An 11,063-nucleotide genomic window follows, 5' to 3' on the forward strand; every position below is an offset into this window, starting at 1 on the left:
TCATATCCACATATCAACACTCTACTGCTCATTTGCATTTATGTGTGATCTTTCACATACTTTCGAGTTCTTGCAGTCAACATGGCACAAGCAGTCATGGTGGACACCAAAAGCCTATTTCCGAATTTCTCTATTGCAGCCCTATGTTCACATTTTTTCTCCTGTTCATGTGGGAAAGCCATCTTGAACAAAATTAAGCAAAGTTTTACATAGTTTTGAATATGTCTGCAAATTAACTTTTTATCTGATGTTTGAGATAAATGGCTTTGGGATTATGATATAATTGTATTTGTGCAAATGCATATTGTTCTTATTTTTCCATTGTCTGTTTATTCTAGAGCAGAGGTCTTCAATAGGGGGTCCACAACCCCTAGGTGGTCCTCGGAGGTAGTGCAGGGGGGTCGCAAAACTTTTAGTTGATTAGACAATTTTCTATATATTTTTGTTTCCACATTTGTTTTTTAAAAAATCTGTTTATATGCATGATTATAATGCATTTGACAGACATTGTTGATATTATCAGCAGTATGTGCCTGAACATACAGTATGAACCTGTGTAACCTTATTATTTATAGCTTAGTACTGAATCCACAATAACAACGTACGTTTATCCATTGTACCTACTAGGCCCAGTTTAACATTAAACACAATTTTAACCAATATATATAGTAGGGGGTCCCTGCTCCATCTCTCCATCAGTTTGGGGGCCCTTGACCTAAAAAACCTTGAAGACCCCTGTTCTAGAGACTGGAATTAGCGTGATAGTAGCTGAAGTATCAGATTCTCTCAATGCAGCAGCACTTGAATGCAACACGGTGCCTCCTTGAGCGGTTGTCCAACCACAATCCAGGATGCTGAAGCGCGTGTGTTGCTTGCAGGGTTGCCAGGTCGGAGGTTTTCCCGCGCAATTGGGCTACTTTATAAGTGTTACTGCGGGTAAACAAAATTATGTCCGCGGCTTGTAGACTTGTAGGCTATCGGTCCGCGGGTTGGCAGGGTTTCCGCTGCCTTGCGTGCATAGGGGCCGTTCAGACGTGAAAGAACATAATAGACACATAGATATTATAATACATATTTGCAATTAAAGCAATGTTGTTGGACTTTAAAACAACATATATGGATTTTTCTGGGCATATTTTGAGTTCTAATATTGGGCTGGTTTTGGGAGGCGTTTTTTATACCCGGTTGGGCTGGTTTGGGGGTGAGTTTGAGTTGCTGTTTGGCCGATTTTTGCCTCACAGACCTGGCAACCTTGGTTGCTTTCGCGTGGGGGTTGAAGCGAAGACGCGTGAGCGACGCGACCAGCAAGAAGTCCGCTCAGCCCGAGGTAAGTCAGCTAAAACGGCTAAGTGAGCACAGGTATTTCGTCAATTTGGGGCATTTGTTCGCACATTAGTTGGTTAATCGTTGAGGCTGCGAGCTATCACACTGATCCAACACACCGCGGGTGAAGTGTCTTCCCGACACTTTCCGAGCTTTTTATAAACCCGCGAGCTAACGGTAAGCTAGCAGCCGTAACGTTGACGGCCAGTTTTATCTCGCCTGCATTAATCGATGTCAGTTCACGCTGTTGGCTTAGTCATTCATGCGGATAGGTCATTCCGGATATGTTACGCGACTGTAGGAGAGATTGATGGTATTAAGTGTCAATCTTCGCCTTTGCTTTTAGCTGAAGCATTGTTCACAGCACGTTGCCTCGTAGTTACTAGTTGGTAGCACGTCGCTAGCTCGCTATCCCGGTTTATGTTAGCTGCTGTCAGATCTTTGGCACCGCCCATATTGGGTTTGTTATCTGTCCTCGCACGTTGGTAAGCTGGTGTTGACATGTAGATGGATGTGATATTGTTCACACTGTGGCTCGGCTTAACTGTCAGGTTTTTTTGCAACAGCCAATTTTCAGTTTTTAAAAAAAATTGGGTAGATGGAGCTAACTCTTGAGTGTCATAAGCTAGCCCAGCTGCCATTAGCATGTCAGTGCGTCATCGGCCTGCGCTTGCTCAACACCAGTGTGTTGCTGTTAATCACTTGGGAGGAAGCTCAACTGGCGTGCCACTCACTCACTCACTCACTCACTCACTCACTTTCACTCACTTTTCATGGCTGGGACTTGTCTCGGCGAACCTTTTTGAAGTATGGTTTACAACTGAGATTTGGATATCGATGAGAAGTACAAATAAACGCAAACCCCACGATTTGATGGTGGTGAAGTACACTCGACATTTAATGTGTTTACCCATTCACGTTGTAGATAACTTCTCTGTCATGACCCATCATGTCTAATGTGACTAATCTGCCTTTTAACAGAGGAAGGAGTTGCCACTCAATAATGGACGCCAGTAAAGGTAAAGACAGTTGTATTTCAACTTAACATTGTGTGAGAAATCAACTAAGACTCAGTGTTTAACATTACTTGTCAAATGGTAATATTTACATCCATATAATTAACACAATAGAAAGACCAACTTGCTATGTTAAATATAGGCTAATCTAAAAAGATTAACGGTTATATCAACAAGTCTTGGCACAAACTCAACATTGTAATTGTTACATAACTAAACTTCATGTATGCACCATTGTATTGGATTGATTTGTTGCATCATTTACTGTAGGTTGAGAAACAAAATTGGATTTCTGTCAAGTGCAGATGAAAGTGGCACAACTTACACAATCTGAAACAGTGTTTTGTGTTACGAATCGATGATGTGAAAAGTACACCTGGTTCAATGTTTTTTGTCTCTTTGGCAGGTAAAGGGGATCAAGGGATGCAAAATCCAGCGGGGCAAATGGACAGACCTGTCAACTTCCACTTCTTGGAAAGGTAAGCGGAGATATTTCATATTGTGTTTGTGCTATGGCAGAAGGAGGGTAAAAATGAGAAGATTGTCATGGTTACAACAGACTAGGATTCACATTGGGACAACCTGTAACTTCCATATAATGTAACCTTTACATCATTTGGTGATTTGTATGTGACCTTATTTGCAAGAGTTAATGTAGATACCAATCAGAATTAAATGTAACGTCACATGAACATATCCAACTTAAGTGAACTTCAATGAACTGCTCATATCAAATTGCACAAAACATTTTGTACATGTAAAACAGGTCTACTGTCATGAATAGCTATAATTGATGCAGTTTACTCTACTGTGACAGTCAATATCGGTATTTTAAGTCAATGTAAAAAAATATATATATATGACTAGTTCTCTTCTCATGTCTCCTCTTTCTTAGTATGCTCCCTAAAGCAGTGAAGAGGCGAGTGCATGCCTTGAAAAGGCTACAGGTGCAGTGTGCTAACATAGAGGCTAAGTTCTATGAGGAAGTCCATGAGCTTGAGAGGAAGTATGCTGCCCTCTACCAGCCACACTTTGACAAGGTACAGTTGGTAATGTGTTAATAACAGAACTTTTTCACAATGAGGCCTTATTGTTGTTTACAAAATTTTCTTTGCTCAGTAAAGTCCATGCAAACATAGTAAAAACTAGAAGAAGAAAAAAGATATTAACAAATACAATCCCTTATTTATTTATTAAGAGATAAGATATTTATGAATCACCTGTCAGTCCCTGCACTAATGGGTCATGAAATCTGTCTCAGTGGTCTGACCTTTGGTCATTGAGGACACATCCTTGGTGCTAAATCAAAAACTGCTACAACGAGTAGTCAACTGTTCTTTTGTACGTTAAGGCTATTTCCAGAGCCAGTGACAAAAACTGAGCCATTCTTAGTCGCCTGAAGACTGACAGCTGTAATCCTGCTGCACCTGTTAGCAGTGTGTGTGTCTGTCCATCTAGCTCTCAAACGGTGTTGATTTCAGCATGCTAGCTGAAAATAATTCAGTCTTGTCAATTGGATGCCTGTTTGTCTGTCGATATTTCACACTGATGTTCCAAAGCCTCTTTCTAAAACGATTAACTTTGTCATAACATGTCTCTCTTTCAGAGACGAGACATTGTCACAGGAGCAGTGGAACCCACAGATGAGGAGTGTGAGTGGCACAGTGATAGAGAGGAGGAAGAGGAGCTAGCTGTAAGTACAACTTTGTTTTGTTGGCCTATTGAACCTAAGCGCTTTCTGTAACGCTGCTGCTTCTGGTTTGCCACAGCAGGAGGAATATTGATTTTTCATACAACACCATGCACAGCAATGTGGCAAAAACAAAAAAAAAGACATTTTGACAGCAAATCCTAGTAAAGAGAAAACATACACAAAATGTAGTTATAATGAGAATCAGTAGTCTCAATGAGACTTCTTGACAGCTTAACAAATCGAATTGTTTATATTGGGTTTCTTTTTTTGTTTGTTTTTGCAGGAGGAAGTAAAGGAAAAAGCTGCAATTGAAGATGCAAAGAAAGAGGAAGCCACGCCAGAGGAAGACCCAAAAGGGATTCCTGAGTTCTGGCTCACCATATTCAAGAGTGTGGACATGCTCAGTGACATGCTACAGGTATATCAGTCAGCGATGCAGCTGTCACTCGTGCATTGTAGATATTTCATTTTTTTAATGTCCTAAATCTCTGCCTTGTCTTTTAATCTCCCAACAGGAGCACGATGAGCCCATCTTAAAACACCTGAAAGATATTCAAGTCAAGTTTTCTGAGCCAGGCCAGCCGATGGTTAGTATCTTTTGGCCCTTTTCCACTACACAGCTACAGCTCGGCTCGGCTCAACTCGGTTTAGGTGCTTTTCCGTTACAGCTGAGTTCTTTATAGTTCCTTCTCAACGTGGGCAGAGTCGTCATATCACAGCGGCTACGGTCGCGTGGTCTAGCTCTCTTTTTTTTTTTATCCTCTCGTCAGCTCCAAACTCACTCGTCTGCACCTCGATTACAGACCACAGTGTGGTTTTCTACACAGCAGCCATTTAAAAGAATAACAACAGTCTCAGTACAGATCAGTAGGAGCTGCTGTCGGTGTGTTTTGTTTCTTTCAGTGTCGATGCTCTGGCCAATCAGTGGAAGGCAGTCGTCTGACGTCACGTTTTAGTATCGCCTCGGCTCGCTTGGAACCTGGGCTGAGGCGTTACCAAAAAGTTTTAGGTGCTAGGGGCTAGTGGCTAGTGGAAAAGCAAAAAAAAACGAGTCGAGCCGAATCGTGCTAGTGGAAAAGGGCCATTTGTTGTCACGGTATGAATCAGTATCATTCCAAACTAAAACTATAACTAGTTTGGGAAAAATCAGTGAAATTATCTACATTGTTTTTCTCTCTCAGAGTTTCACATTAGAGTTCCACTTTGAGCCCAATGGTTACTTCAACAATGCAGTCCTCACTAAAGTCTACAAGATGAAGTCAGAGCCCGATGCCTCAGACCCATTCTCATTTGAGGGGCCAGAGATCATCGACTGTGAAGGGTGAGAGCCAGAGCACACAACATGCGTGTTAAACTGTGGCTTGGACGTTCATGGTGTTAACTTGTCAAGTCAATGGGATGGATTTTCTGTGGTTTATAAAACATTTCTGTTCACTCTTTCTATATCTACATCCCACATATCAGCCTCCTCTTGGCACCTGTTCTAGCTTTTACCCTTGTGCGTCCTTACTTTCTGCAGCCTCTCACTTCTTTCCACACCTCCTCTCTCTAGCTGTCAGATAGATTGGCACAAGGGGAAGGATGTGACAGTGAAAACTATTAAGAAGAAGCAGAAGCATAAAGGCCGTGGCACTGTTCGCACTGTTACCAAACAGGTCCCTAATGACTCTTTCTTCAACTTCTTTAATCCTGTCAAAGGTGAGAACACTCATAACGCTGATACATTTAATTAACGCATACGAAGAGTAGTGGATTTCTCTGAAGGTCGAAATGTCACTTTTAAAGCATGTGCATGTTTCTCACAAACAAGTAACAATTTAGATTCAAAGCTTTGCTCTGTTATCTCTGTTGTCACAGTTCTTGAGCATACCCAGATCTATTGAAAGCTCTGATGTGTGCAGCCACATGCAAATTAACCTGCTGGACAGTCAGCATGTCTTTGTTAATCTGCAGGCAGTGTGGAAAGACTTGCTGGTCATGTGGTTCATGTGCATTGAACTGAATACAGCAGCAGGTGGCGCCAGACTCCTTCACACTGCCTACATACTGCAGAATGACTGCATAATGTGACAGAGTAGGCAACATGTCTGTGGCTCGCAGTGGTTGGACTTTGAGCATGAAGCTGTGTTCACTCAACTTTGAAACCTTTACATCTACTTAGGTTTTACGATTAGTTTCCATCTCGGTGGGTTACTTTTTTGTGTGTGTGTTGCTAAACAGTCTGTGAATAACTGGAAAAGGTGATTGACCAAATCAGGACGAGGTAAAACTGAAGAAGAGGAACAGTGGAGGAAATGCTAAAGTTGTGTTTAAAAGACTGCTTTGAAGAAACTGTTTCTTGCTAACACTAAGCAGATAACATGAACACAACTTTTCATATTTACATGCTTTTTATTGTCATCAATCCTATCTCCCCAATCAGGATGTAAGAGGAACTATTGTGAGAATATGTTTGTGAATCATCTAAACATAGCATTGATTTAATTGACTGAACATCCATCACAAAAAGTCATTAATCAAATGTGTTAGTTGGTATTTATTTGACGTGGCTTTGTGAAGTCAGTCGATGCTTTGACTTTGTTCAAAAGTTGTTCCCATTTTAAGAAAGATTATTTGAAAATGCATAGAAAACTAGTGTTGTACTGGATAATTACATTCTGCAATACAATTTAAGTGTTATCTATCTGTATGAAAGTGTGGAATTGGAAAGCAAACAAAAGTGTGAATCACTTGACCAGATAAATGAAGATGTGTAGGGTAATGCAAGCAAAATAAAGACCTGTCGGGGCAAGATTTTGCAGTTATTCGGGAGAGCATGAGTCATTCAGTCTGTTTTTTAAATTGATGGTAATGATGGTACTGTAGAGGCCCTGCACAGTGAAATTATGATGATGTGAGCACAGACATTTAGAAGTGTAACAGCAGTTGAAATACAATGGCGTTGACAGGGTTGGAAGGATGGGTGACTTCACCCTTAGTCAGTTTAATGATAGGCTGGTGGAGCAGAGCTATTTGCTAACAGCCTGCCACAGCATCTGTGACCTCATGTATAACAAGTCTTAACCATAAATGGGCTCTGAGTTGTTGTTTGAGTTAGAGCTAATGCAAAAGCTGTCCAAATTATAACATGTGGCAGTTGACTCAACTGGTGTTTTAAAAAAACGAACTCGCCAATTATAATTCATTTTTTCCCCACTATAGGTAACTCCTTAAAATGTCCTATAAACCAATTTGATCACATCCTCACTGGTTAAATTGTCTGTACTTTCCCTTTCAGCTTCACCAGATGGAGAAATGGTGAGTAAAATGTAGAGCATTCTTAATAAAATCATCACCCATTTTATTGCTTCCTCTTTTACCATCAACATATTGGCTTTGTAGTTGTGTGTTTTTTTTTTTAATAAAGTGTGTTTGTTTTATAGGACGAAGACTCTGAGTTCACTCTAGCCACAGACTTTGAGATTGGTCATTTCTTCCGTGAGAGAATAGTTCCCAGAGCAGTGCTGTATTTCACTGGAGAGGCCCTTGAAGATGACGAGAGCGTGAGTGTTTTGTTCCCCCTCTGACATGACAACAGAAAAACTTTGTTACTCTTGTAACAACATGGAAAAGCGACGCGTTTGAGGGTTTATAAGCCAAACTAGTCGATGCTCTTTATGTTTATTTTAACTCTTGATCTTTATTGTTTTTCCTGCAGTTTGAAGAGGAGGAGCTGGAAGAGGGAGACGAGGAGGTTGGTAATACTTAGTAATACCACTGTCACTCTGGAATACCAGACATCTGGTCACCACTGACTATATCAGTCCCTCCAACTTATGTTTTTGTAGCGGTGGTTGTTTGCATATCTTACAGTTGGCTTGTTTTTGTGTCTCAGGAGCAAGACGATGAAGCTGATGATGACGATGATGAGGGAGACTTCGATCCCAAGGTCAGTATAATGTTTAATTTGTATGTCAGGACATTTTCTTCATATATAAAACCACAAAGCAAATAACATCACTTAATTAATTTAAGTTATTTAATTATTTTCATTCTTATGGCACTTATTGGTTGTTCCCCCTCCCCTCCATTTCCCCTGTACCAAAGTCACACTGACCGTCCAGCAGTATTCATGAGGCACTCACACCCAAATTTCAACCCCCACCACGATCAACTAACTTTATCCTAAATAAATCTGAGATGTATCATGAATTTAACTCAAATTACACAATATAATATAGGTTAAGTTTCTTTCACTACAAAATGTTATGTAATGACAGCCAAAGAGAGAGTGCTTTATTTTGTTCAGTTGCAGTTAAATTGAAATAACTATGGTCCATTATGAGCTATTCCAGTCTGATAGTGAGTAATTGTGCATCACATGTCCTGTAAGCAGTTTTTTTAAGGGGTGAACAACAATGCCGTTGTGTCTGAGAACGAGTTTCCTCAGTAGCGTGTTGTGTTGAGTTTTTCCTCTCGTGGTACCTGCTGCCCGCTTATCAGTTATTCATTTTGCCTCAGGAATCCAGGGCGCTAATTCACCAGCTTCATCAATGTTTCACTATGCTCACTATGCCATTTCTCAATGTGACAATTAAACTTGTGCATATTGTTGTCTCTCCCTCCCCTGGATTCCCCTCCATTACAGGCATAATCAATCATTCTCATCCCATGCATTTCTAGGTAAGGGAGAAATAAGGAAGGCGTCCCACATACATTTGTACACTGTCCTCATCTATTTGGCTGTTGTTATTCTGGCTGCCTCTCTCTTTCACTACATCCTCCGTTCTCCTGGTAGTCCAAGGTGTTTAGGATCTCTAACTCACAGCTTGAGTAGATACAGCTTCTGTTCTTCCTGTCCTGTTCTTGCTCTTTCAATCAGTTTGTTTTTCCTACTGTAGTCCCATCCAAGGTTTTCTAACATTGTTCCCTTTTGCTGTACCAAACCAGGTGCATTCACTCTGTAGCGTCTGCTGTCTTCTTAGCTTCCTCTCCTTGATAGCTCATGCCCAGTGGCTTCATTACCACCATGTTTGCATATTTCTTTTAAAATCTGGTTTCTTTCTCGCTCTTTGCTCCCCTACAGAAAGAACAGCCCCAGCCTGCCGAATGCAAACAGCAGTAACCGTGGTGATCAGGGGAGCTGGAGACCTGCTGCCAGTCAATCCAGATCTTAGCCAATCAGCAAGTCCTCCTACTCTTTACAGGCTCTGCCCTTTTATGAACTCTCACCTGAACGCAATAGAACGCAAACCAAACTGCGTTTTTACTATGTGCATGACTTCTTTTTCTTTTGTCTTGCGCCCATCTCACCCCTTTATTATTTGGCTTCATTCAAACCTAAAGTGGAAAGTGACCTGACGTAGATTGAAATAACATGGCACCACATAGGGTCAGTCTTTTTCTTCCTTGGTAAAGTGGAGTAGGTTTCTACTGCCAGAAAAGTCAGAACATCATCTATTAAAAGAAAAATGATAGGAAAGCAATGGATCCCAACTTTAGTTTCATGGAAATAAATCAGTTACTCAGGGTTTTTTAATGCCAACAAGAGAAGTGATAGTTAACCAGGAAACTGCTGAACAAGTTTGACTTAATCTTTCACTGGGGTTGCTGAAGGGTTTTTGTTTTGTTATGGTGTTTTTTTTTTTAAGAGACATACAATGTATCATTTTGAATTTAATTTACATTTTTTTTAAATGTTCATTGTCATGTCATTGGACTATTTATTCTGGTGTCATGCAGCTGTATGAAGTGGTGCATTTTCAGATCTCTTTAAGGCACAGCCACAGTATATAAGGCCCCCTCTGATTGGCTCAAACATTATTTGGGCATAGCAGGTTAACAAAAACATGAAAACTGCCAAGTTGTGTTTTTTCTTCTTTTTTTATAATTATTATTATTATTGTATCAAAATGCATTTGAAACATTGAGGAATTTTGTTCTCCACTAATACTGCTCACTTTTGCCATGCTGTACTGGGTTAAACAAGCATTTAAACTGAGCACTTGGGTAGACGCGTAACACTAATTAAGATCATGTGACAGATGTGTGGTTATACCTCAGATGTAACCTCATTATTATTCTTCCCTGTTTCCTCATCACCTGTGAGATGCTCTTTTAATTTGTGTTACAAAGAACAAAGAATGAAATTAAGACGAGGGTTACCCATCGTCAATAGTCATATACAGCCTGATAAATGAAATGAGCAGACACACTGGCTGACGCTCCACCTCTTTCTGTGTATAAGAGATCTCTACTGGTATGTATTTAGTTCCTAATGAATTCATTTAACAGTGGGACAGGGTGCAGGATGTTTGGAATAAATGAAAATTTTGTTGCCAAGAAGCCAAAATGAAAGACAAAAACATACCGTCCTCTTTTATGAATTTGTCTGCCAATTGTCATTAACACAATGTAATCTAATTCAGCATTTAAAGTTGTTTAAGAATATATAAATATTTCTGTTATTGTCTAATGATTCTGTAGAATGTCTGGAAAACAAATGGAAGAGGTTGCCAATGTATTTTATATACTGCTTTTGGATTTCGGCCGTTTGGTTGGACCCCTCTGCCTGGTGGCTAGTCATCGATAGCAGCGACAGCGAAATAATAACCCACCCTTTCTCTGTTTTTAAAAAGAACGATTGTAGATCTTGTTGGACAGATCTCTCAGAGCCACGGTCGACATCAAATCTACCACATTGGACCGTGTGCTAGCAATGGCCTTAACTGGTTCTTATTCACAATTTGTTACTTGCGCAATATTTCTTTTCAATTTGTACAGAGTTAGTTAAAATATTCTATTAAAGTTGTGTGACATGGAGCTGTCTCTGCTGTCTTCTTTGTCCCTGGTTTTATGTTTGTGTCCCACTTGGTGTAAAACAGTTGTACCCTACCCGAACACTGAGTTTCTCTTTTTAAAAATAAAAAAAAAAGCAAACATTTGATTTAAGTACTACATTATTCATCCGTCCCGTCGCATAAATGTCAGATGCATCATGTGTGGTATTTTAAAGCCCTGATAAATACTGTCATTGATCTTTCGGTAGTTTT

At 40.2% G+C, this 11,063-nt stretch overlaps 1 protein-coding gene across 2 annotated transcripts; it reads left to right on the top strand.

Moving 5' to 3' along the window:
- The first annotated feature begins 1,220 nt into the window (after positions 1–1,220).
- nap1l4a (nucleosome assembly protein 1-like 4a) lies at positions 1,221–10,833 on the top strand. 2 transcript variants are annotated; one of them, XM_085779685.1, is made up of 15 exons: positions 1,221–1,327; positions 2,305–2,342; positions 2,746–2,818; positions 3,235–3,379; positions 3,946–4,032; positions 4,316–4,450; positions 4,548–4,619; positions 5,214–5,353; positions 5,585–5,730; positions 7,310–7,329; positions 7,455–7,574; positions 7,730–7,765; positions 7,907–7,960; positions 8,660–8,694; positions 9,098–10,833. In XM_085779685.1, the coding sequence occupies exons 2-14, from the start codon at positions 2,327–2,329 to the stop codon at positions 8,663–8,665; spliced, it is 1,050 nt and encodes a 349-aa protein (XP_085635811.1). In that variant the 5' UTR covers positions 1,221–1,327; positions 2,305–2,326; the 3' UTR covers positions 8,666–8,694; positions 9,098–10,833. The 2 variants fall into 2 exon arrangements, with proteins under 2 accessions (XP_085635811.1, XP_085635810.1); XM_085779684.1 differs by lacking the exon at positions 8,660–8,694.
- Positions 10,834–11,063: the final 230 nt, after the last annotated feature.

Source organism: Trachurus japonicus, chromosome 6 (assembly GCF_045865225.1).
Source record: "Trachurus japonicus isolate A0001 chromosome 6, Traja_1.0".
Lineage (NCBI taxonomy): Eukaryota > Metazoa > Chordata > Actinopteri > Carangiformes > Carangidae > Trachurus > Trachurus japonicus.